This window comes from Oncorhynchus kisutch, unplaced genomic scaffold, assembly GCF_002021735.2.
Source record: "Oncorhynchus kisutch isolate 150728-3 unplaced genomic scaffold, Okis_V2 scaffold3927, whole genome shotgun sequence".
Classification (NCBI taxonomy): Eukaryota; Metazoa; Chordata; class Actinopteri; order Salmoniformes; family Salmonidae; genus Oncorhynchus; species Oncorhynchus kisutch.
In genome coordinates this window covers 116,751-144,538 of record NW_022265872.1, presented here as the reverse complement: position 1 = coordinate 144,538, position 27,788 = coordinate 116,751, and the positions used below count along the sequence as shown (strand labels likewise).

The 27,788-nt window shown below is 40.9% G+C and overlaps 1 protein-coding gene across 1 annotated transcript; it reads left to right on the top strand.

The window, feature by feature from the left end:
* Nucleotides 1-258: 258 nt before the first annotated feature.
* Nucleotides 259-27,788, top strand: LOC109881465 (up-regulator of cell proliferation-like). Its single transcript, XM_020473593.2, has 8 exons — nucleotides 259-382; nucleotides 1,570-1,819; nucleotides 9,302-9,430; nucleotides 12,196-12,493; nucleotides 15,273-15,321; nucleotides 15,515-15,781; nucleotides 20,842-21,111; nucleotides 23,666-27,788. Exons 2-8 carry the CDS (start codon nucleotides 1,713-1,715, stop codon nucleotides 26,194-26,196), a joined length of 3,651 nt encoding a protein of 1,216 aa, XP_020329182.2. The 5' UTR covers nucleotides 259-382; nucleotides 1,570-1,712; the 3' UTR covers nucleotides 26,197-27,788.

Here is a 27,788-nt window from a genome sequence, read left to right as displayed (position 1 = left end):
TCTATGCTTGTTTGTATCTTCACTGCATTTAATAAGCACGATCTGAAGACATATTCACACATTATCAAATAATTTTAATGGACAATAAATATTTTCTTTATAGAGTTTGCGGCGTATGCCAATACCAAGATGTATCAGATGTGTCGTGTTATTTCAATATGTTTTGAATTAATTTGACCCTAACAATATTTGACATCACAAATATTTCAGTATTAGAACTACATATTCTGCCTCTTAAAAAATGTAGACCTGTTTTTTTTTAAAGCGGGAGTTGTTTATCCAAATTCTGTCCTGTTAGAAACTGAAAGTAAATTCGACAACTTTTCTCTCTTCCTTTTGCTTCATCCCAGGTTTTTCGACTTGTAAGACAGCAGGAGAAATGGTAGGTTAATATTTTTATTATGAAAGTCAGGTGTAAGATTCTTTGGGAGTCGATTCTTATTCAACTCAACGAAACGTGCTTTTAATAAAGGCCCGAGTTTTCAAGTTCTTTCTAATAAATGGCAAGTAAATAAATCCTAGCAAGATGGCGGAGTGCGCACAAGGAAGACCACGAAAAGTGTTCTCTTTTACACAGCTACCAGACGCTGAGATGTAAGATATTTAGCGGATGTATTAATATATTTAACCTAAAATAAGACATAGTTATGTAGAAAGGAACAATAGACAATCGTGTGTATTGTATTGTGTACATAGTGTATTTCTTCCGAACTTTGATAGGCGGACATAGGCCTAATTTAGTAAATATTTCACAGGGCTGTGTCCGAATACCCATACTTGCCCGGACACCCAATCACTCCCAGATGTGATACAGCCTGGATTTGAACCAGGGACTGTAAGTGACACCTTGCACTGTGATACAGTGCCTTAGACTGCGCCACTCAGGAGCCGTTGATGCTATCTCCTTTTTTGAAGTAGTAGATTTTCCGGCTGGACATGACACCAGGAAGGGTAAGACAATGAAGTTGGAAGTCCCACCCAGGTGGAAGCTGTTAATGGCGCTGCCCATGCTAATGCAGCCTTTTGGCCACTAGAGGCATCTATCATTCTCTTTGGTTGGGGAAGGTTGAGGCGTTTTGGCTAGAAGGGGTACAGGTTATGTCAGAATTGACCAGGTTGACTTTTCCTAGCAGGTTAGTATAATTAACCTAGTAGGTTGCGAAAATTAGGTTAAAGTTAAGGAAAGTGTGCAAAAATGTAAAAATGTACTTTTGACATAAACTGTGTTCTGTCTAAGCCATGACCAGGTTGGGGCGGTTTGGTGTCCAGCCTAGGCATAATACCATTTCCTAAAAGAGGACGGACACAAAAAAAGACAATTAAATAACATAATTACATAAACACTATAATTATGCTACATTGCTAAATCTTTTTTTGTTGTAATAATAATAATACAAAGAAAACATTCAACCTTTAGTGTTTTTCACAATGTATTCGGTATCAAATGCCTTACAGAATGTCATTATAATGTCAATGTTAATTCCCCAGTACAGCAGGTCAACAGTAGTTCTACTCTGCTTTTGTGTTTAAACGTTTTAATATAATGTCATTTACTCTTCTAATTTACAGATTGATATGGGACCAGACCAGTCCTCTTCCTCTTCAGGATTGTGAGACTTCCTCTCTGAGAGTTATAATGAGTTATCATCAGATTGATATGGGACCAGACCAGTCCTCTTCAGGATTGTGAGGTCTCCTCTCTGAGAGTTATAATGAGTTATCATCAGGGGGCTGAGGGTGAAGCCATCCCTAAAAAAAGACGTAAAGTTGGGTCACCAAACAAGGATCTTGATGAGACCATGGACCCTGATATGAAGAGGTGGGTGTGTCCAATAGCATGTGTAGCACTTCTCATGATGTCTGTTTCCATTGCAGTTGTCAGGATATGAGGTGTGTTTGTGTTCTTGTTGAATACTTTTAGATCCTATGCTATAATATTTTTAATGCTAAAAATATGTCTTCCACATTTAACCCAACCCCTCTGAATCAGAGAGGTGCGGGGGGCTGCCTTAATCAACATCACGTCATCGGTGCCCAGGGAGCAGTTGTTGTTGGGAGTTAACTGCCTTGATCAAGGGCAGAACAGCATATTTTTCCACCTTGCCTGCTCGGGGATTCAAACCAGCGTCGTTTCGGTTAAAGGCCCAATGCTTTTAACCACTAGGCTACCTACTGCCCCTATAGTCACCCTAAGCATGATGGGATGTTTTAATTCCTTTAATTCTAATCAATATAGTTGGTGTAAATAACGGAGGTGAAATCATGGGCCAGTGGAAGTGCAAATCAAATGTTATTGGTCACGTGTCGAATACAACGGGTGTAGACTTTACTGTGAAATGCTGAATACAACGGGTGTAGACTTTACTGTGAAATGCTGAATACAACGGGTGTAGACTTTACTGTGAAATGCTGAATACAACGGGTGTAGACTTTACAGTGAAATGCTGAATACAACGGGTGTAGACTTTACTGTGAAATGCTGAATACAACAGGTGTAGACTTTACCGTGAAATGCTGAATACAACGGGTGTAGACTTTACTGTGAAATGCTGAATACAACGGGTGTAGACTTTACCGTGAAATGCTTACCTACGAGCTATACAGTTTAAAAATAATACTGAAATGAACAACTGAAATAGTAACACGAGAAATCAAATAGATACACATATTTATGTATGTACAGTGGTGAGAACAATTATTTGATACACTGCCGATTTTGCAGGTTTTCCTACTTACAAAGCATGTAGAGGTCTGTAATATTTATCATACTTCAACTGTGAGAGACGGAATCTAAAACAAAAATCCAGAAAATCACATTGTATGATTTTTAAGTAATTAATTTGCATTTTATTGCATGACATAAGTATTTAATAGATCAGAAAAGCAGAACTTAATATTTGGTACAGAAACCTTTGTTTGCAATTACAGAGATAATACGTTTCCTGCAGTTCTTGACCAGGTTTGCACACACTGCAGCAGGGATTGTGGCCCACTCCTCCATACAGACCTTCTCCAGATCCTTCAGGTTTCTGAGCTGTCACTGGGCAATACGGACTTTCAGCTCCCTCCAAAGATTTTCTATTGGGTTCAGTTCTGGAGACTGGCTAGGCCACTCCAGGACCTTAAGATGCTTCTTACGGAGCCACTCCTTAGTTGCCCTGGCTGTGTGTTTCGGGTCGTTGTCATGCTTGAAGACCCAGCCACGACCCATCTTCAATGCTCTTACTGGGGGAAGGAGGTTGTTGGCCAAGATCTTGCGATACATGGCCCCATCCATCCTCCCCTCAATACGGTGCAGTCGTCCTGTCCCCTTTGCAGAAAAGCATCCCCAAAGAATGATGTTTCCGCCTCCATGCTTCATGGTTGGGATGGTGTTCTTGGGGTTGTACTCATCCTTCTTCTTCCTCCAAACATGGCGAGTGGAGTTTAGACCAAAAAGCTCTATTTCTGTCTCATCAGACCACATGACCTTCTCCCATTCCTCCTCTGGATCATCCAGATGGTCATTGGCAAACTTCAGACGGGCCTGGACATGCGCTGGCTTGAGCAGGGGGACCTTGCGTGCGCTGCAGGATTTTAATCCATGATGGTGTAGTGTGTTACTAATCGTTTTCTTTGAGACTGGTCCCAGCTCTCTTCAGGTCATTGACCAGGTCCTGCCGTGTAGTTCTGGGCTGATCCCTCACCTTCCTCATGATCATTGATGCCCCACGAGGTGAGATCTTGCATGGAGCCCCAGACCGAGGGTGATTGACCGTCATCTTGAACTTCTCACATTTTCTATAACTTGCGCCAACAGTTGTTGCCTTCTTACCAAGCTGCTTGCCATATTCCTGTAGCCTATCACAGCCCTGTGCAGGTCTACAATTTAACCCTGATGTCCTTACACAGCTCTCTGGTCTTGGCCATTGTGGAGAGGTTGGAGTCTGTTTGATTGAGTGTGTGGACAGGTGTCTTTTATACAGGTAACGAGTTCAAACAGGTGCAGTTAACACAGGTAATGAGTGGAGAACAGGAGGGCTTCTTAAAGAAAAGGTCTGTGAGAGCCGGAATTCTTACTGGTTGGTAGGTGATCAAATACTTATGTCATGCATTAAAATGCTAATTAATTACTTAAAAATCATACAATGTGATTTTCAGGATTTTTGTTTTAGATTCCGTCTCTCACAGTTGAAGTGTACCTATGATAAAAAATTGCAGACCTCTACATGCATTGTAAGTAGGAAACACTGCCGATTTTGCAGGTTATCAAATACTTGTTCTCCCCACTGTATATACAGTTGGGCAAAAAAGTATTTAGTCAGCCACCAATTGTGCAAGTTCTCCCACTTAAAAAGATGAGAGAGGCCTGTAATTTTCATCATAGGTACACTTCAACTATGACAGACAAAATGAGAAATAAAATCCAGCAAATCACATTGTAGGATTTTTAATGAATTTATTTGCAAATTATGGAGGAAAATAAGTATTTGGTCACTGACAAACAAGCAAGATTTCTGGCTCTCACAGACCTGTAACTTCTTCTTTAAGAGGCTCCTCTGTCCTCCACTTGTTACCTGTATTAATGGCACCTGTTTGAACTTGTTATCAGTATAAAAGACACCTGTCCACAACCTCAAACAGTCACACTCCAAACTCCACTATGGCCAAGACCAAAGAGCTGTCAAAGGACACCAGAAACAAAATTGTAGACCTGCACCAGGCTGGTAAGACTGAATCTGCAATAGGTAAGCAGCTTGGTTTGAGGAAATGAACTGTGGGAGCAATTATTAGGAAATGGAAGACATACAAGACCACTGATAATCTCCCTCGGTCTGGGGCTCCACGCAAGATCTCACCCCGTGGGGTCAAAATGATCACAAGAACGGTGAGCAAAAATCCCAGAACCACACGGGGGGACCTAGTGAATGACCTGCAGAGAGCTGGGATCAAAGTAACAAAGCCTACCATCAGTAACACACTACGCCAGCCAGGGACTCATATCCTGCAGTGCCAGACGTGTCCCCCTGCTTAAGCCAGTACATGTCCAGGCCCGTCTGAAGTTTGCTAGAGAGCATTTGGAAGATCCAGAAGAAGATTGGGAGAATGTCATATGGTCAGATGAAACCAAAATATAACTTTTTGGTAAAAACTCAACTCGTCGTGTTTGGAGGACAAAGAATGCTCAGTTGCATCCAAAGAACACCATACCTACTGTGAAGCATGGGGGTGGAAACATCATGCTTTGGGGCTGTTTTTCTGCAAAGGGACCAGGACGACTGATCCGTGTAAAGGAAAGAATGAATGGGGCCATGTATCGTGAGATTTTGAGTGAAAACCTCCTTCCATCAGCAAGGGCATTGAAGATGAAACGTGGCTGGGTCTTTCAGCATGACAATGATCCCAAACACACCGCCCGGGCAACGAAGGAGTGGCTTCGTAAGAAGCATTTCAAGGTCCTGGAGTGGCCTAGCCAGTCTCCAGATCTCAACCCCATAGAAAATCTTTGGGGAGAGTTGAAAGTCCGTGTTGCCCAGCAACAGCCCCAAAACATCACTGCTCTAGAGGAGATCTGCATGGAGGAATGGGCCAAAATACCAGCAACAGTGTGTGAAATCCTTGTGAAGACTTACAGAAAACGTTTGGCCTCTGTCATTGCCAACAAAGGGTATATAACAAAGTATTGAGATAAACTTATACTCAACAAATACTCATTTTCCACCATAATTTGCAAATAAATTCATAAAAAATCCGAAAATGTTATTTTCGGGATTTTTTTTTTTTTTTTGTCTATCATAGTTCAAGTCTACCAATGATGAAAATTACAGGCCTCTCTCATCTTTCTAAGTGGGAGAACTTAGACAATTGGTGGCTGACTACATACTTTTTTGCCCCACTATATATATATATATATATATACACAGTGCATTCAGAAAGTATTCAGACATCTTACCGTTTTCCACATTTTGTTACTTTACAGCCTTATTCTAAAATGGCTTAAATATTTTTTTCCCCTCATCAATCTACATACAATACCCCAAAACTACAAAGGAAAAACTGATTTTTTTGAAATTGTTGCAAATTTATTAAAAAACAGATACCTTAATTTAAAATGTAAAAAATGTAAATTTCTGCAGCATTGAAGGTCCCCAAGTACACAGTGGCCTCCATCATTCTTAAATGGAAGAAGTTTGGAACCACCAAGACTCTTCCTAGATCTGGCTGCCCGGCCAAACTGAGCAATCGAGGGAGAAGGGCCTTGGTTAGGGATGTGAACAAGAACTCGATGGTCACTCTGACAGAGCTCCAGACTTCCTCTGTGGAGATGGGAGAACCTTCCAAAAGGACAACCATCTCTGCAACACTTTACCAGTCAGGCTTTATGGCAGAGTGGCCAGACTGAAGCCACTCCTCAGTAAAAGGCACATGACAGCCTGCTTGGAGTTTGCCAAAATACACCTAAAGGACTCTCTGACCATGAGAAACAAGATTATCTGATTTGATGAAACCAAGATTAAACTCTCTGGCCTGAATGCCAAGCGTCACTTCTGGAGGAAACCTGGCGCCATCCCTACGGTGAAGCATGGTGGTGGTTGCATTATGTTGTGGAGATGTTTTTCAGCAGCAGGGACTGGGATACTAGTCAGGATCGAGGGAAAGATGAATGGAGCAAAGTACAGAGAGATCCTTGATGAAAATCTGCTCCAGAGCGCTCAGGACGACCCTAAGCACACTGCCAAGACAACGCAGGAGGGGCTTCGGGACAAGTCTCAGAATTTCCTTGAGTGGCCCAGCCAGAGCCCAGACTTGAACCCGATCAAACATCTTTGGAGAGACCTGAAAATAGCTGTGCAGCGACACTCCCCATCCATCCTGACAGAGCTTGAGACGATTTTCAGAGAAGAATGGGAGAAACTCCCTAAATACAGCTGTGCCAAGCTTGTAGCGTCATCCCCAAGAAGACTTGAGGCTGTAATCGCTGCCAAGTTGCTTCAAAAAACGACTGAGTAAAGTGTCTTGAATACTTATGTAAATGTGATGTTTCTGTTTTTAATTTTTAATGCATTTGCAATTATTGCTAAAACCTGTTTTTGCTTTGTTATTATGGGGTATTAAAGGTAGATTGATGAGGAAAAAAACTAATTCAATCAATTTTAGAGTAAGACTGTGACGGAAAAAGTCAAGGGGTCTGAATACTTTCCGAATCCACTGGCACAACAGTGATTACCAGATCAATGTAGAGCTATATACAGGGAGTATCAGTACCAGGTCAATGTGCAGAAGTATGAGGTATTTGAGGTAGATACACTACATAGCCAAAAGTACATCTCATTCCAAAATCATGGGCATTCATATGGAGTTTGTCCCCTCTTTGCTGCCATAATAGCCTTTACTCTTCTTGGAAGGCTTTCCCCTAGATGTTGGAAAATTGCTGCAGAGACTTGCTTCCATTCTGCCACATAGCGTATAGTGAGGTCAAGCACTGATGTTGGACGATTAGGGCTCGCAGTCTGCGTTCCAATTCATCCCAAATGTGTTCGATGGGGTTGAGGTCAGGGCTCTGTGCAAGCCAGTCAAGTTCTTCCACTCCAATCTTGACAACACATTCCTGTATGGACCTCGCTTTGTGCACAGAGGCATTGTCATGCTGACATAGGAAAGGGGCTTCCCCAAACTGTTGTCTCAAAAGTGGAGGCACAGATTCGTCTAGAATGTCATTGTATGCTGTAGATTTCTCTTCACTGGAACTGGTCAACATCCGGTGAAATTGCTGAGCGTGAAATTCTAAAATACTAAATTCAGATATTTAACATTCTTGAAAATATGTGTTATACATCAAAATAAAGCTTAACTTCTTGTTAATCCAGCCGCTGTCAGATTTAAAAAATGCTTCATGGTGAAAGCATACCATGCGATTATCTGAGGACAGCGTCCCACATACAAAACACATGAAAATCATTTTTTCAACCAGGCGGGTGCGACACAAAAGTCAGAAATAGCAATAAAATTAATCACTTACCTTTGATCTTCATCTGGTGGCACTCACAAGAGTCCCTGTTACAAAATAAATGTTTGTTTTGTTTGATAAAGTCCCTCTTTATGTCTATAAACCTCAGTTTAAATTGGCGCGTTTTGTTCAGTAATCCACTGTCTCAAACAACATCCGGTGAAATTGCATAGAGCCAAATTCAAATGACAGAAATACTCATCATAAACATTGATAAAAGATACAAGTGGTATAGATAGGCTTAAATATTAATTTACTGTTAATCCAGACGCTGTGTCAGATTTTTAAAAAGCTTTATAGCGAAAGCATACCATGCGATTTATCTGAGGACAGCGCCCGCATACAAACACATGAAAATAATTTTTCAACCAGGCAGGTGCAACACAAAAGTCAGAAATAGCGATATAATTAATGCCTTACCTTTTGAAGATCTTCTTCTGTTGAAACTCCAAAATGTCCCAGAAACATCATAAATGGTCCTTTTGTTTGATAATGTCCTTCTTTATGTCCCAAAAATGTCTATTTATTTGGCGCGTTTGATTCAGAAATACACCGGTTTCAACACGCCCAACATGCCTAGAAAGTATCTAATAAATGACCTGTAAACTGGGTCCAAACATTTCAAACCACGTTCCTAAACCAACCTCTGGTACCCTAAAATATAAATAATCTATAAAATGTAAGACATAATAAACTGTTGCTAATAGCGGATAAAAACAATGTGCAGTGCGTTCCTGTTCATGCGCACTAAAACAGAGTCCACCTGGAGTGACACATAGAAAGAATATGACTACTTCTTCTTCATTTCTCAAAAGAAAAACATTGAACAATTTCTAAAGACATTTCTAAAGACTGTTGACATCTAGTGGAAGCCATAGGAACTGCAACCAGGTTCCTAATAATAAGGGTATCCCATAGAAAACCATTGGAAAATCCTATGACCTCCAAAACAAAATTCCCTGGATGGATTTTTCTCAGGTTTTCCCCTGCCATATCAGTTATGTTATACTCATATACATTTTTTAACAGTTTTGAAAACTGTAGAGTGTTTTCTATCCAATACTACCAATTGTATGCATATCCTAGCTTCTGGGCCTGAGTAACAGGCAGTTTACTTTGGGCACGCTTTTCATCCGGGTGTCAAGTACTAAATACTCCTCCCTACCCTAGTGAAGCTTTAATATATGTAGTTGGCGAGAAGAAGAAGCTAAAATTCACATTATGGTCATTCAGATCATTATTATGTGGAAGAATGGAGGAATATAATACATTCTTTAATTGTATTTTTTGTGTTTTATTTGTTTTTGTGTGAAGGTCTTGTACTACTAGGGGCCCTCCAGAGAGCGCAGAGTCTATTTCCTCTGGTTTTCTATCAATGAAGACTGAGCGATCCATGGATATCCCTATTAATATCAAAGGAACAGACTCTCCACAAAACAAAGGGTGAGATTCTGATTTGAGCCCAGCTGTAAATACAGGTCTATGTTTTAATAATGCTGAAATAAAATAAAAGATCTGGGACTTAATGTAAAACAAATATACACATCATGATAACAGATAGTTATAGGTAGGTTACCATGTTATATTATCATGATAACAGATAGTTATAGGTAGGTTACCATGTTATATTATCATGATAACAGATAGTTATAGGTAGGTTACCATGTTATATTATCATGATAACAGATAGGTAGGTTACCATGTTATATTATCATGATAACAGATAGTTATAGGTAGATAACCATGTTATATTATCATGATAACAGATAGTTATAGGTAGATAACCATGTTATATTATCATGATAACAGATAGTTATAGGTAGGTTACCATGTTATATTATCATGATAACAGATAGTTATAGGTAGATAACCATGTTATATTATCATGATAACAGATAGTTATAGGTAGGTTACCATGTTATATTATCATGATAACAGATAGTTATAGGTAGGTTACCATGTTATATTATCATGATAACAGATAGGTAGGTTACCATGTGCTATATTATCATGAGAACAGATAGTTATAGGTAGGTTACCATGTTATATTATCATGATAACAGATAGTTATAGGTAGATAACCATGTTATATTATCATGATAACAGATAGTTATAGGTAGGTTACCATGTTATATTATCATGATAACAGATAGTTATAGGTAGGTTACCATGTTATATTATCATGATAACAGATAGGTAGGTTACCATGTGCTATATTATCATGAGAACAGATAGTTATAGGTAGGTTACCATGTTATATTATCATGATAACAGATAGTTATAGGTAGATAACCATGTTATATTATCATGATAACAGATAGTTATAGGTAGGTTACCATGTTATATTATCATGATAACAGATAGGTAGGTTACCATGTTATATTATCATGATAACAGATAGTTATAGGTATGTTACCATGTTATATTATCATGATAACAGATAGGTAGGTTACCATGTTATATTATCATGATAACAGATAGTTATAGGTAGATAACCATGTTATATTATCATGATAACAGATAGTTATAGGTAGGTTACCATGTTATATTATCATGAGAACAGATAGGTAGGTTACCATGTTATATTATCATGATAACAGATAGTTATAGGTATGTTACCATGTTATATTATCATGATAACAGATAGGTAGGTTACCATGTTATATTATCATGATAACAGATAGTTATAGGTAGATAACCATGTTATATTATCATGATAACAGATAGTTATAGGTAGGTTACCATGTTATATTATCATGAGAACAGATAGGTAGGTTACCATGTTATATTATCATGATAACAGATAGTTATAGGTATGTTACCATGTTATATTATCATGATAACAGATAGGTAGGTTACCATGTTATATTATCATGATAACAGATAGTTATAGGTATGTTACCATGTGTTATATTATCATGATAACAGATAGTTATAGGTAGGTTACCATGTGTTATATTATCATGATAACAGATAGTTATAGGTAGGTTACCATGTTATATTATCATGATAACAGAGAGTTATAGGTAGGTTACCATGTGTTATATTATCATGATAACAGATAGTTATAGGTAGGTTACCATGTGTTATATTATCATGATAACAAATAGTTATAGGTACAGTAGATTACCATGTGTTATATTATCATGATAACAGATAGTTATAGGTAGGTTACCATGTGTTATATTATCAGGCCATTATGTGTTTGAGTTGATTTTATTTTTACAGGGACACTGCACATTAATCAACGTTTCCGTAAAAGTGCCGGTTTTAGCCAGCCGGCTAATTTTCAACCGCAGTCCCTGGGCAGGTTATTAAAAACAATATCAATATAGACAATCATTGAGCAGTCAGAACACGCAGAGCAACATAGGACAAGCAAGACATAGCATACAGACAGAGCAACATAGAACAAAAAGCAGCAAGACAAAATTCATAAAAGCAACAAAGTGTTTCCACACCTCACAAACAGACAACATGGAAAGCGGCAATACACAGCTAGGGATTATGATCACAAATCTGATTGACCTTTAGCCATGTCTTCATGCATTTTGTGAAAGTGTGATATGTGGTGCAGTTATGTGTGTCTGATGGCAGTGTATTCCAGACATGGGAAGCTCTCACAGAGAAAGCGGATTTACTGAAGATGCTTTTCCTTAAGGGACAGTCACCTCTCATGGCAGACCTTGTGGATCTGCTGCCATATGTTTGGGTTTTCTGTTTAACAAAACTACTGAGTGGAGGGGGAGCCAGGCCATTGAGGATCTTGAATACAAGACATGCGTTGGTGTATTGCACAAGATTTTCCCAACTCAGGAGCTCATGCTTTCTGAGGATGTAACAGTGATGATGGCTATTGGGCTTCCTATCAAGCACTTTGAGAGCCTGTTTGTAGACAGACTGAATAGGTTTTAATGTTGTACAGCAAGCTTGGGCCCAACTAGTCAAGCAGTATGTTAAGTGGGGGAGTATCATAGATTTGAAGTACAGTTTTGCTACCTCTGTAGTCAAACAATTTCGTATAAATCGGAAATTAGCTAGATTGAATTTGTTTATCTGAATGACCCTTTTCACATGCTTTTTAAAATAGAGGTTGGAATCAACTATGATGCCAAGGTACTTAAAATCAGATACCACCTGGAGCTTCTGAATGGATCAGGTTCTTTTGATCACTGTATTTAATAACTGTTATTTCCACTTCCCATCAGGCCAGGAGCGGTACCATGTGATATCTGCTCTGAGGTCCAAGCTGTGAAGTTCTGTCAGACCTGCAGTGTGTCCTACTGTGAGACCCACATCAGACAGCACTATACAATACCTAAACTAAAGAGACACACGCTGGTGGATGTGACTGGAGACCTGGTGCAGAAACTCTGTCAACATGACTACAGTCCTCTGGAGGTGTTCTGCAGGACAGACCAGATGCTGATCTGCAGTCAGTGTGCAGAGACAAACCACAAAGGACATGATACCACCATCCATGAGATAAAGAAAGCAGGAAGACAGGTAACTACTGGGGTTAATCTGGAAGACAGGTAACTACTGGGGTTAATCTGGAAGACGGGTAACTATTGGGGTTAATCTGGAAGACAGGTAACTACTGGGGTTAATCAGGAAGACAGGTAGCTACTGGGGTTAATCTGGAAGACAGGTAGCTACTGGGGTTAATCTGGAAGACAGGTAGCTACTGGGGTTAATCAGGAAGACAGGGAACTACTGGGGTTAATCTGGAAGACAGGGAACTACTGGGGTTAATCTGGAAGACAGGGAACTACTGGGGTTAATCAGGAAGACAGGTAGCTACTGGGGTTAATCTGGAAGACAGGTAGCTACTGGGGTTAATCTGGAAGACAGGTAACTACTGGGGTTAATCTGGAAGACAGGTAGCTACTGGGGTTCTCTTTTCTTTCGGGGTTGTTCAGTGCAGTTCCAGTACATGTCTGAACACTCCTTAATTAACACTAGAACCGTTGGGACTCGAGGCATCCCAGTTTGGGCCGTCAACATTCTAACAGCCCAATAAAAACATTTCATATGTGCTACGGCAACAATAATCCTTTGGCTGTGTTCATGAAGGTCTTAGTATTATTAGTTCTGATTAGGATCTGCAATTATCTGCTGTTGAGGAAGTGGCTACTCTTCCTGGGGTCCAAACAGGAAACTAAACACAACCAATAAAATACATAATACACGTAGAATATATTACACTATATTTATGTTACAATTAAATAACGTGGCAGACATAATACAATACAATGCAAAATATAGAATGTGTGTCTCTTCACAGTCCCTGTTGTAAGGGCTTATTGTGATCTGTTTCTCATTCTGGTTTTATTACATTACATGGGAAAGGGGATACCTAGTCAGTTGTACAACTGAACGCATTCAACTGAAATGTGTCTTCCGTTATTTGAAAGTATGACAGTAATCCATGCTTTGGTTTAGTTTTCCTGGCACTGTTTCCACAGTTTTTTTTCTCGCATTTGTGGCTCAAATCCAATTCAAGTCATGGGACTGATATTAGCATTTTACACGTATCATGTCCAAATCATCCAAAAGCACTGTATCTAAAATTGATTGTGAAGCTCAACGAGGTCACTTGTAGATGATTTGAACATGATGTGTGAACAAGGCTAATATGTGTCCCATGACTTTAATGAGATGTGTACCACAATTGCTAAAATGTTAGCATGTGTCAACAGTGCCAATGAAGCTAAACCTAAGCATGGATTGTTGTCATACCGTTTCCATAGACTGCTTGGAGGGTAAGGAAAACAATATTTCATTTTGTAATTTGGGGGAACTACACCATCATTTTGTTTAGGCAGGTCTTAAATATTACTGAACTAAATGTATTTAAAAAGTACAGAATAGGAGTTTTATTATGTTACTATTATGTTATTAGTTTCAATATAGTTGATGTGTAGTTTTGATGGGCTATTAGTCGGATGTGCAGCCGGATGAAGGAAGGGCTGAAGGAAGGGATGAAGGAAGGGCTGAAGGAAGGGCTGAAGGAAGGGCAGGGGGAGAAGAACGTCCTCCTAAAACGGCTTATAATACATTATGTTTGTGATATGTAATTGTAGTTTTTGTACGATTTTATTTTTATATATACACTTAACAAAAATATAAATGCAACATGCAACAATTTCATTGCTTTTACTGAGTTAAAGTTCATATGAGGAAATCAGTCAGTTGAACTAAATTCATTGGGCCCTAATATATGGATTCCACATGACTGGGAATACAGATATGGATCTGTTGGTCACAGATATCGTACAAAAGGGGCCTCACAATGGGCTTCAGGATCTCGTCCATGATAGTTTTGTGCATTCAAATTGTCATCAATAAAATGCAATTGTGTTGGTTGTCCGTAGCTAATGTCTGCCCATACAACAACACCACTGCCTCCGTGGGGCACTCTGTTCACTATGTTGACATCAGCACACCGCTCGCCCAGAAAACATCATACACATGGTCTGCGAAAAATACGATTTCTGTGCAATGGAGCATTTCTGGGATCTTTTATTTCAGCTCATGAAACATGCGACCAGCAATTTACATGTTGCGTTTATATTTTTATTCAGTGTATTTTCTCAAACAATAATAACCAAACAAAATACAATAAACAGACGCACAGAAATGTCTACAAACATTCAGTGACATCACACCTGCTCAGACTCACATGTTCCCACCCATACACATCATGTATGTCTCACAACCACACTCCCCCTCCATCTCCTGGAACTTTCCTGTGCTTGTAGCACTCTATGCCATACAGCCTCAAATTATACTGTTTTACTTTTCTCTGGAGCCCACACCTTTTTCAATATTTAAATACAAATAAATGTCATTCATCCACTGTTGTAGTGATGGAGCATAATTTGATTTCCTGTTTTTAAAGTAGAAGTTTTTTCAAAATCATTGACGAGAAAGGAACTGTATGGTCCACCCCATTGGGTATCTCACCGCTCCCCCAAATACCATGTATTGAAATACGCAGATAGACAGATTAAAAGTAAACATGCATTGTAAAAGTTGTAACAACGACAGTGTGATAAATGTACTTATTTAGGAAAAGTCAAGGATGGAGGGGGACATGACTTTAAAAATGTACTATTACAATGTTAAATTCACAACGTTGTTCAAAATATGTCATCTGCACTTTCAGCGTTGCAGAAGAATATCAAAAGCAGTTGATGTATCTTTGAAAAAACATCTGTTTTACATTTAGCAAAATATTTATTTTTTAAAGAAATGACTAATTCTAATTTTGTTTTCCCAGCCTAAGAGTTTTGATAGAGACCAACACACAACGTTGGCCGCGGATGATGGTATGTACAGTTTACAGTATGTGGAAACAGAATAAACTGACCCAAACAATATTATTTAATTTGAATCTCAATTTTATAGGATACATTTTGTAATACGTCAATTGTTTTCCTTTAACTCCTGGTATAAATAGTACAACTGTGTTTGGAATGTCAATGAAGTCTGTTTTTCAATCACCTGTTATTCCTTCACTAGTGCTGCCCCCTCCTGGTGACATCCAGGTCCTGTTGCTGACGTCAGACTCTGTGTCTCTGAGCTGGAGTTCTCCTAAAGGATTGAAGGGACCACAGAAGTTCAGAGTGACCTGGGGTTGTGACGTGGAACCGTGCAGTATAGGGGTGAAAAATGTTCATGAAGTTGAAATAAGCAGACTCAACCCTGGTAAAAAGTACCAGTTCAGTGTGGCTACAGAGGGAGAAGATGGAAGCCAAAGCAGATGGATCTCAGCATCCCTATCCGCAGGTACAGTAGGTCTCAGCATCCCTATCTGCAGGTACAGTAGGCCTCAGCATCCCTATCCGCAGGTACAGTGGGTCTCAGCATCCCTATCCACAGGTACAGTAGGTCTCAGCATCCCTATCCGCAGGTACAGTAGGTCTCAGCATCCCTATCTGCAGGTACAGTAGGCCTCAGCATCCCTATCCGCAGGTACAGTGGGTCTCAGCATCCCTATCCACAGGTACAGTAGGTCTCAGCATCCCTATCCGCAGGTACAGTAGGTCTCAGCATCCCTATCTGCAGGTACAGTAGGCCTCAGCATCCCTATCCGCAGGTACAGTGGGTCTCAGCATCCCTATCCACAGGTACAGTAGGTCTCAGCATCCCTATCCGCAGGTACAGTAGGTCTCAGCATCCCTATCTGCAGGTACAGTAGGTCTCAGCATCCCTATCCGCAGGTACAGTGGGTCTCAGCATCCCTATCCACAGGTACAGTAGGTCCCAGCAGCCCTATCTGCAGGTACAGTAGGTCTCAGCATCCCTATCTGCAGGTACAGTAGGTCTCAGCATCCCTATCCGCAGGTACAGTGGGTCTCAGCATCCCTATCCACAGGTACAGTAGGTCTCAGCATCCCTATCTGCAGGTACAGTAGGTCTCAGCATCCCTATCTGCAGGTACAGTAGGTCTCAGCATCCCTATCCGCAGGTACAGTGGGTCTCAGCATCCCTATCCGCAGGTACAGTAGGTCTCAGCATCCCTATCCGCAGGTACAGTAGGTCTCAGCATCCCTATCTGCAGGTACAGTAGGTCTCAGCATCCCTATCCGCAGGTACAGTAGGTCTCAGCATCCCTATCTGCAGGTACAGTAGGCCTCAGCATCCCTATCTGCAGGTACAGTAGGTCTCAGCATCCCTATCCACAGGTACAGTAGGTCTCAGCATCCCTATCCGCAGGTACAGTAGGTCTCAGCATCCCTATCCACAGGTACAGTAGGTCTCAGCATCCCTATCCACAGGTACAGTAGGTCTCAGCATCCCTATCCACAGGTACAGTAGGTCTCAGCATCCCTATCCACAGGTACAGTAGGTCTCAGCATCCCTATCCACAGGTACAGTAGGTCTCAGCATCCCTATCCACAGGTACAGTAGGTCTCAGCATCCCTATCCACAGGTACAGTAGGTCTCAGCATCCCTATCTGCAGGTACAGTAGGTCTCAGCATCCCTATCCACAGGTACAGTAGGTCTCAGCATCCCTATCTGCAGGTACAGTAGGTCTCAGCATCCCTATCCACAGGTACAGTAGGTCTCAGCATCCCTATCCACAGGTACAGTAGGTCTCAGCATCCCTATCCACAGGTACAGTAGGATAACTTGGGTTTTTATTCAGACTACGTTTTATTTTTATTTTATTTCACCTTTATTTAACCAGGTAGGCTAGTTGAGAACACCTTTATTTAACCAGGTAGGCTAGTTGAGAACACCTTTATTTAACCAGGTAGGCTAGTTGAGAACACCTTTATTTAACCAGGTAGGCTAGTTGAGAACACCTTTATTTAACCAGGTAGGCTAGTTGAGAACACCTTTATTTAACCAGGTAGGCTAGTTGAGAACACCTTTATTTAACCAGGTAGGCTAGTTGAGAACACCTTTATTTAACCAGGTAGGCTAGTTGAGAACAAGTTCTCATTTGCAACTGCGACCTGGCCAAGATAAAGCATAGCAGTGTGAGCAGACAACAAAGAGTTACACATGGAGTAAACAATTAACAAGTCAATAACACAGTAGAAAACAAAGGGGGGGTCTATATACAATGTGTGCAAAAGGCATGAGGAGGTAGGCAAATAATTACAATTTTGCAGATTAACACTGGAGTGATAAAAGATCAGATGGTCATGTACAGGTAGAGATATTGGTGTGCAGAAGAGCAGAAAAGTAAATAATGACCATTTAGTCATTTAGTAGACACACTTATCCTGAGCAATTAGGGTTAAGTGCCTTGCTCAAGGGAAAATCAACAGATTTTTCACAGAGTCGGGGATTCCAGGTCCTGTTGCTGATATCAGACTCTGGGATTTAAACCAGCGACCTTTTGTTTACTGGCCCAACACACTTAACCACTAGACTACAACTGTGCTGAACAATGGGGAACAGAGTGAACCTGTCTCTACAACCATCTGCACTAGTAAGAGATCTTCCCCCAACTACAGCCCATCATCTCTTTACCAGTAACTAGAGAGATATATATTTACCAGTAACTAGAGAGATCTCTTTACCAGTAACTAGAGAGATATATCTTTACCAGTAACTAGAGAGATCTCTATATCTCTTTACCAGTAACTAGAGATGTCTCTTTACCAGTAACTAGAGAGATATATCTTTACCAGTAACTAGAGATATATCTTTACCAGTAACTAGAGATATATATCTTTACCAGTAACTAGAGATATATCTCTTTACCAGTAACTAGACAGATATCTCTTTACCAGTAACTAGACAGATATCTCTTTACCAGTAACTAGACAGATATCTTTACCAGTAACTAGAGAGATATATCTTTACCAGTAACTAGAGAGATATATCTTTACCAGTAACTAGAGAGATATATCTTTACCAGTAACTAGAGAGATATCTCTTTACCAGTAACTAGAGATATATCTTTACCAGTAACTAGAGATATATATCTTTACCAGTAACTAGAGAGATATCTCTTTACCAGTAACTAGAGATATATCTTTACCAGTAACTAGAGATATATATCTTTACCAGTAACTAGAGATATATCTCTTTACCAGTAACTAGACAGATATATCTCTTTACCAGTAACTAGACAGATATATCTTTACCAGTAACTAGAGATATATATCTTTACCAGTAACTAGAGATATATCTTTACCAGTAACTAGAGATATATCTCTTTACCAGTAACTAGAGATATATCTCTTTACCAGTAACTAGACAGATATATATCTTTACCAGTAACTAGAGATATATCTCTTTACCAGTAACTAGAGATATATCTCTTTACCAGTAACTAGAGATATATCTCTTTACCAGTAACTAGACAGATATATATCTTTACCAGTAACTAGAGATATATCTTTACCAGTAACTAGAGATATATATATCTTTACCAGTAACTAGAGAGATATATCTCTTTACCAGTAACTAGACAGATATCTCTTTACCAGTAACTAGAGAGATCTCTTTACCAGTAACTAGACAGATATCTCTTTACCAGTAACTAGAGCGATTTTGTTACATTAATCTGAACTCTGGTCAAGAGAAATCGACATACACTTTCATGAGCTTTCCTCACAAGAACACTTTGGAGGAGCAGTGACCAGATATCACGCGGCCATGTTAGGGATGTGGCAATCCACTCAAACAAGTCAAATATTAACATCCATCTCCTTTCCACTGAAAGGCGGTACAAGCTGGCTGTTCCGACCAAGACCAGACACTATTGAGGGTGCAGGATAGACTGACCTGATTCAAAGTGCTTCCAGCTCTATCTCTCTTTTAATAGGTTGGCTCGTGTTCTTGTTCTCTGGCAGCACGTTCTTATTGTTCTGTTTTAACCAAATGGCCTGCGGAATGGCCTGCGGAATGGCCTGCGGAATGGCCTGCAGGAATTGGCCTGCAGGAATTGGCCTGCAGGAATTGGCCTGCAGGAATTGGCCTGCAGGAATTGGCCTGCAGGAATTGGCCTGCAGGAATTGGCCTGCTGAATGGCCTGCAGGAATTGGCCTGCTGAATGGCCTGCGGAATTGGCCTGCGGAATTGGCCTGCAGGAATTGGCCTGCAGGAATTGGCCTGCGGAATTGGCCTGCAGGAATTGGCCTGCAGGAATTGGCCTGCTGAATGGCCTGCAGGAATTGGCCTGCTGAATGGCCTGCTGAATGGCCTGCTGAATGACCTGCTGAATGGCCTGCAGGAATTGGTCTGCAGAATTGGCCTGCTGAATGGCCTGCGGAATTGGCCTGCAGGAATTGGCCTGCTGAATGGCCTGCAGGAATTGGCCTGCTGAATGGCCTGCTCAAGCTCTAATTTCTTTTGCTCCCATTTTGCCTTTAGTTCTACCTCGGGCAGTTGCACGTCTACAGGGTGTATTGTACCACCTATAGGACCCTTTTCATCATCCTTCCTCTCTGGGAGGATTTCCTCCTCCACCAAAGCAGTACCAATGAACTCTGACTACTGTTTCTGGGTTCAACATGTACCACTTTGATGTCATAATGCTTTGCAATGAGAAGATTTGTCTTCGTACATTTATCAAGTAACTCCCAAGTAGAATTCCCCACAAATGCTCCCAAATCAAATTCCATCTGTTTTGTTTATTAGCTTGTGTGTTTATGCACTTTTTCACAGATTTCGCCACCCTCTGAATGGTTGTCAGTAACACAAACTCCACCACAAAAGTTTATTTTGAAAACTCAAATCTCTGGGCACAGTAGAGCTTCAGAGTAGCTGATTAGAGTGACTATCATATCGTTAACGCTCCCCAATAAGAAAACCAATAACATTGTTGCTCAACAGAAATAGGGAACTAACAAAAAATACCTGAACAACCAGAATGAAACAGGTGGGGTTTTAGGAGGGGTTCTTAGACACCCATGGCGTGTTCCCTGAAAGTTGACTAGCAACAAAAATCTGGGTCCTAAAAGATACCCCCATAAGTGCCCACTTAAGTTGCCCTGAGAAAAGACTAAATAAAATAAAAACCCACGCCAACTTATAATATGGAGCTAAAAGCAATTGGAGCAAATCAAAGGGGAGAACACAGGATAAAATACTATCAGACTCAAAGAGTAAGAGCTAAACCGTGGTCAAGAACTTCCAGCATTTCTCATGCCAAATGGAACACCCGGGCCAGCTGCTCTTAAATATCCCCTGTGCCAGCACAACTGACTAATGAGGCAACAGGTGAAACACATCCTGAACTACGAGGATGATTCCAATCAGGTCAAACCCAAACAGAACCATCCTCGAAAAAAAAATGAGCACAACCCCAAAACCTATAACACTCCTGTAATATGTTTTTGGAGTTAAACTGTAGCCCTGACAATAATATATTTTCCCTTAGTACCTCCTGCTCCAGACCAGCTGACTGTTGACTTAGTGGATGCCACATCAGCTGCTGTTAGCTGGAGCCAGCCACCAGGATTGGACCAAACCCAACATCATTACCAGATCTCCTACACCTGTCCAGGGACAGAACCACACATCACTACCACATCTTCACACAGCATCACTCTCTGTGACCTGCAAGGTGGTACTCAGTACTCTGTCTCTGTCTGTACTGTGCTGGAAGATGGAAGGAAAAGTCAACTGGTGTTAACAACCCTCACCACAAGTAAGGAAGTACACTATTTGTTTTTGCATGTGTTTTGTTGTCGTTGTTATTATTATGGACTTGGTCTATTACCAAATAGGGCTATCTTCTGTATACCCCTTTACCTTGTCACAACACAACTGATTGGCTCAAACACCATTAAGAAGTAAATACATTCAACACATTAACTTGTATGAATGCACACCTGAAATGCATTCCAGGTGACTACCTCATGAAGGTGGTTGAGAGAATGTCAAGAGTGTGCAAAGCTGTCATCAAGGCAAAGGGTGGCTATTTGAAGAATCTCAAATATAAAATATATTTTGATTTGTTTAACACTTTTTTTGCTTACTACATGATTCCATATTTGTTATTTCATAGTTTTGATGTCTTCACTATTATTCTACAATGTAGAAAATAGTCAAAATAAAGAAAAACCCTTGAATGAGTAGGTGTTCTAAAACTTTTGACTGGTCGTGTACATACATTTTACATATACTGTACATTTTACATACCACCACCCACCTCTTCGGGGGACATTTTTTAATATATTTTTTTACAGCTTTTCTGCTACGTATACATACATTTACATACCTGGTACTTTCATATACAGCAATCACAATAATACATTACCAACAAGCTCTTTAATCCCACCCCTCAGCCACTCTCAGCCCATCCCACCTATCACCATAGACCTCAGCTCTTTAATCCCACCCCTCAGCCACTCTCAGCCCATCCCACCTATCACCATAGACCTCAGCTCTTTAATCCCACCCCTCAGCCACTCTCAGCCCATCCCACCTATCACCATAGACCTCAGCTCTTTAATCCCACCCCTCAGCCACTCGCAGCCCATCCCACCTATCACCATAGACCTCAGCTCTTTAATCCCACCCCTCAGCCACTCTCAGCCCATCCCACCTATCACCATAGACCTCAGCTCTTTAATCCCACCCCTCAGCCACTCTCAGCCCATCCCACCTATCACCATAGACCTCAGCTCTTTAATCCCACCCCTCAGCCACTCTCAGCCCATCCCACCTATCACCATAGACCTCAGCTCTTTAATCCCACCCCTCAGCCACTCTCAGCCCATCCCACCTATCACCATAGACCTCAGCTCTTTAATCCCACCCCTCAGCCACTCTCAGCCCATCCCACCTATCACCATAGACCTCAGCTCTTTAATCCCACCCCTCAGCCACTCTCAGCCCATCCCACCTATCACCATAGACCTCAGCTCTTTAATCCCACCCCTCAGCCACTCTCAGCCCATCCCACCTATCACCATAGACCTCAGCTCTTTAATCCCACCCCTCAGCCACTCTCAGCCCATCCCACCTATCACCATAGACCTCAGCTCTTTAATCCCACCCCTCAGCCACTCTCAGCCCATCCCACCTATCACCATAGACCTCAGCTCTTTAATCCCACCCCTCAGCCACTCTCAGCCCATCCCACCTATCACCATAGACCTCAGCTCTTTAATCCCACCCCTCAGCCACTCTCAGCCCATCCCACCTATCACCATAGACCTCAGCTCTTTAATCCCACCCCTCAGCCACTCTCAGCCCATCCCACCTATCACCATAGACCTCAGCTCTTTAATCCCACCCCTCAGCCACTCTCAGCCCATCCCACCTATCACCATAGACCTCAGCTCTTTAATCCCACCCCTCAGCCACTCTCAGCCCATCCCACCTATCACCATAGACCTCAGCTCTTTAATCCCACCCCTCAACCACTCGCAGCCCATCCCACCTATCACCATAGACCTCAGCTCTTTAATCCCACCTCTCAACCACTCTCAGCCCATCCCACCTATCACCATAGACCTCAGCTCTTTAATCCCACCCCTCAGCCACTCGCAGCCCATCCCACCTATCACCATAGACCTCAGCTCTTTAATCCCACCTCTCAACCACTCTCAGCCCATCCCACCTATCACCATAGACCTCTCAACCACTCTCAGCCCATCCCACCTATCACCATAGACCTCAGTTCTTTAATCCCACCCCTCAGCCACTCGCAGCCCATCCCACCTATCACCATAGACCTCAGTTCTTTAATCCCACCCCTCAACCACTCTCAGCCCATCCCACCTATCACCATAGACCTCAGCTCTTTAATCCCACCCCTCAGCCACTCTCAGCACATCCCACCTATCCCCATAGACCACCATCGTTTGGTTTCCATGTGCCATATATTTTTCAATTGTGCTGTGATGTTTTACAAACATTTAGAACCTTTCTAGTCAATGAGTATCCACAGATTGTGAGCTAAAGATGAAAACCTTTCCTACGAGTATTATTCTATCATTTATTGAATATGGCTTTTCATATCACCCAACACTGTTATTTGTAAGGTTCATTTTAAGCGACTGTTGTAATGAAGTAACCTACTTAAGTATTATCTCTGGTGTCAAACTGACTAGTTATCTAAATGACTGTAATGTAAATGAACTAATGATAATGGATGTGTCAGAGTGGGATGTAAAGGTACAGTATCTTCCCTGATGAGAAATATATGATGGTGATTTTCCTGAATATTTCCTGATCTTCCTTTCTATTTACAGGATCCTATCTGATGGATCTGTTGTCAAAGGCTGGACTAGAAGATCATTATGAAAACAAGCTGACGTTAAGTACTGTCCTTGAGATAAATGCTGATACTACATCAGATGAACCTCTTACCACTATGCAGTCACTTCCAGGGGCCTTCCTTAAGAAATTAATGATGGCAAATCTGAATGCTAGGAGTGTCAAATGTATGTCCACTGATGCAGAAGTTTCATTTCTGGGTACAGACCGTTTTGAGAATCTAAAAAGTGACTCTGCTAACAGTAATGTCATTAATCCACTGGACCTGATCACTGCCCTGTTTCTGTGTTCAGATGGTTTCCTGCAGCAGGAGATGGTCCAGAAAATGTCCATGTGTCAGTTTGCTGTTCCTCTTCTGCTGCTCAACTGTGACACAGAACAAATCACTTTGATGCTGTGGGCCTTGAGGGACATAGTGAAGAAGTTTAGACTCTCTTCCCAAACATCCACAAAGGCTTTTGTGGAGGAGAGAATTGTACTCTCTGATATTCCCATGGTGTCCTTTGTTAGGTTAGGTGAGATTAGAGTGTCCAAGTCTCAGATCTTGAACAAATTGCTTAGTAACCCTCAGCAGTACCATGATACATTTGTTCATCGTGATATGGAATGTGGCGACATCCCTCATAGAATCTCAGATGGTCTGGTTGAAATCAGCTGGTACCTTCCATGTGGGAACAGAAACATAGACATCTTCACTAAGCCTGTGGCGGTTGCCAATCTCAGAGGAGACATCAGGTCCTTTGAAAAACAGTTCTCCTTTCTGTGTCAAACATCAGCTGCAGTTTACATTTTCACTGATGATTTAAAGGCATATCTCAATTTGTTGAAAAGCAAAAACACAAAAGCAAAGATATTTCTGGTCGTCAACTCTCAAAGAAAATCATTCAGAGTAGACACATTAAAACAAATGATCACAAACTGCAGTATCAATGACCAAAATGTGATTGTCAAGAAAAAGAAAAACGATGCAGAATTTGTCAAAACGCTGCAATCATCTGTTGGTGACATCATTGAAAATAGTCCAGACCGGTTGACAGTGGAAAACATGACTGACATAGCTCGTCACAGTGGGATTCTGGTTGATGAAGACCGCCATGACTGTCAGAGTGCCAGGAAGATGGCAGATGAAATCACCAGCAACATCAGAGACACAGTCAAATTTAAAGACAAACAGCTACCCTTACAAGGGAAAATCTGGAAAAAGCTTTCCCAGTTGGAGAAAGAGAGATGTAGACTGAGAAAACAAGGGGATCAAGACAGTCCTCTGAATACAAAGGAGGAAGAGCTGAGAGAGAAACAACACACATTTGACATGTCAGATGCAATGGCAAGCTTCATTTTAGGATTGTCAGGTTCAGGAGCGGAGCGTTCCTATTTCCTCAAATGGATGCGGATAAATCTGGACAATCTGTCACCAAAGAACCTGTCTGCTTTGCGGGACCAGTACAAAGCTCTTTGCCAATATTCTCCGGAGAGAAAAGACGACATTAAAGATTTGGATAAGCAATTATCTGACTGTTCCTTGGGTCTTGAACACTTCCTGCGTGAGTTGGGCCAGTTATATGAAGCTGCCTGCTCCCTCCCTGAAGACAGTCCTCAAAGGAAACAGATGGAGCATCTCCCTGGATTGTGTGCTCAGATGCTGTTGGATGGTTTCCCCATTGAGCTTGTGGATGGAGATGCATCAAATATCCCTCTGAAATGGATTTCAGCTGTTCTGACTCAGCTTCATACTCTTGTGGACTCTAACAGTAAGATCCTGGTTGTCTCAGTTTTAGGGGTCCAAAGCACTGGGAAGTCCACTCTCCTCAACACCATGTTTGGGGTCCAGTTTGCTGTCAGCAGTGGAAGATGCACCAGAGGGGCCTTCATGCTGCTGATTAAAGTCAACAAAGAACTCAAGGAGGAGCTGAAATGTGACTTCATCATGATCATTGACACAGAGGGGTTGAAATCACCAGAGTTGGCTCAACTAGATGATAGTCATGAACATGACAATGAACTGGCCACACTGGTGATAGGACTCAGTGATGTCACTATCATCAACATCTCCATGGAGAACTCCACAGAGATGAAAGACATTCTGCAGATTGTTGTTCATACCTTCCTCAGGATGAAGGAATTGGGGAAGAAGCCGATATGTCATTTTGTGCACCAGAATGTGTCAGACATGTCTGCTCATGACAACAACATGAGAGAGCGGAAGAAGTTGTTGGAACAGTTGAATGAAATGACCCAGGCAGCAGCCAGAATGGAGAAGAAGGAGAATATCACTAAGTTCACTGATGTGATGGAGTATGATCCAGACACAAGCAGCTGCTACATCCCAGGACTCTGGCATGGGACTCCCCCTATGGCTCCAGTCAATGCTGGATACAGTGAGGCTGTGTATGATTTCAAAAAGAGCTTGATGCAAGATTTAATCAAATGCCAGAGTAATGATGACATGACACATTTCCTGAAGTGGACAGAAAGCTTGTGGGAGTCTGTCAAATTGGATAAATGAATTGTAAGTGTCAGAAACAGCTTGGTTGCAGATGCATACACCAGTTAATGCTTTAAGTACAATGGTTGGAACGGTCCTTCAAGAAGGACATTTATTCCTGGATAATGGGTGCTGAAAGCAGAATATAAAACAGATCCAAACCCCCAAATGAGCATATGAATCGTGCTGAAGGACTTGTCCTGTCATCCCAATGGTGGAAGCAGCTTATTACTGTCACTAGGACAGCAGAATCCCTGCCCATCAGGTTCTAAGTGTTCTAAGTTACCAGTTAGAATAGTAGAATACACAACAAGGTGCAATTTAGAAATGTGGTTTTATATCAGCAGTTTTTCTCTTGTTATGTAAGTCACTGACAGTCAGTCATTTAGCCCATGTCAGCAAAACAAAGATTGCTAAGTTAGTTTAGCGGCCAGCTATCTAAACTATTATGGTTGAATTACCTGCTGGGGTCTCCTATTGATTTTGTCAGTCTAACGCCAATATTATATATTTTTTAAATGTAATTAAAAAATGATATTACATTAAATCAAATGTATTTGTAAAGCTCTTTTACATCAGCAGATAATTATACACAAACTCAGCCTAAAAGCCCAAACAGCAAGCAATGCAGACGTAGAGTCACGGTGGCTAGAAAAAACTCCCTAGAAAGGCAGGAACCTAGTAAGAAACCTAGAGGAACCAGGCTCTGAGGGGTGGCTAGTCCTCTTCTGGCTGTGCTGGGTGGAGATTATAATCATACTGTTGACTACTAGTTGACTTGGACTGGGGTATGAAGACAAATCTCAACATTAGAAAAAATATATTCATATAATTTGTATAAACAGCTGGATTAAAATTAAATGAAGATTATGCTCATTGGGATGAAACAAGGATATATATTTACAAGAGGGAAGTGTAACTAATTATGAAAGAAAGGTCATTTTGTTTGTTTGAGCTTCGATATTGTATATTATCTTTTAGTTTGATTTAGTTTGATCTTGTATATCATTCATACAGTCTTTGAAGGAATAGCCCAGTGATGGACTAAAGGGGTCCATAGATCAGTGCAGACTGTACATACTGTGATTGTAAATATTGTCCATTAGATTTACCCCCATACAGATGTGATTCTAAATGTAATGCTATGTTTTACACCTTTACAAAAAGCCTCTGAAACAGATACATACATACTTGTTTAAGGCTTTTGTATGTTTGTAAGCAGAGAACATCTTAGTCCTCATCTTATGAAAGGAAGTTGCATTAAGGGCTACTTTAGTTGCATGTTAAAATATTCATTTCCGTCAACAAGTTCATTATTCCATTGTTTGTTTATTTGCCTGAGATTTGTCAAATGTAAAGAATGTAAACACATCTGATTTCATAAAAACATATCTGCCTTATTTGCCTTTAGAGAAATGCATAACCAATGATTCATCACCTACAGGACATTTTTTATATATCTAATTTCAAAATCCCAGCATTATTTTATTGTAGAAAAATCCATGTATCATATCCTATGATTATCCTATGATTAATATACTTATCATCATACTAACAACAATGTACACCACTTATCATCGAAGGACTTTTTAAATAAAAACTGTTCATTGAGA

Coding starts and splice junctions, on each gene's coding strand:
- LOC109881465 (XM_020473593.2), top strand. CDS start 1,713: ATGAGTTATCATCAGGGGGCTGAGGGTGAAGCCATCCCTAAAAAAAGA. Junction 15,782..20,841: donor CTCAGCATCCCTATCCGCAG/GTACAGTAGGTC, acceptor ATTTTCCCTTAG/TACCTCCTGCTCCAGACCAG. Junction 21,112..23,665: donor GTTAACAACCCTCACCACAA/GTAAGGAAGTAC, acceptor TTCTATTTACAG/GATCCTATCTGATGGATCTG.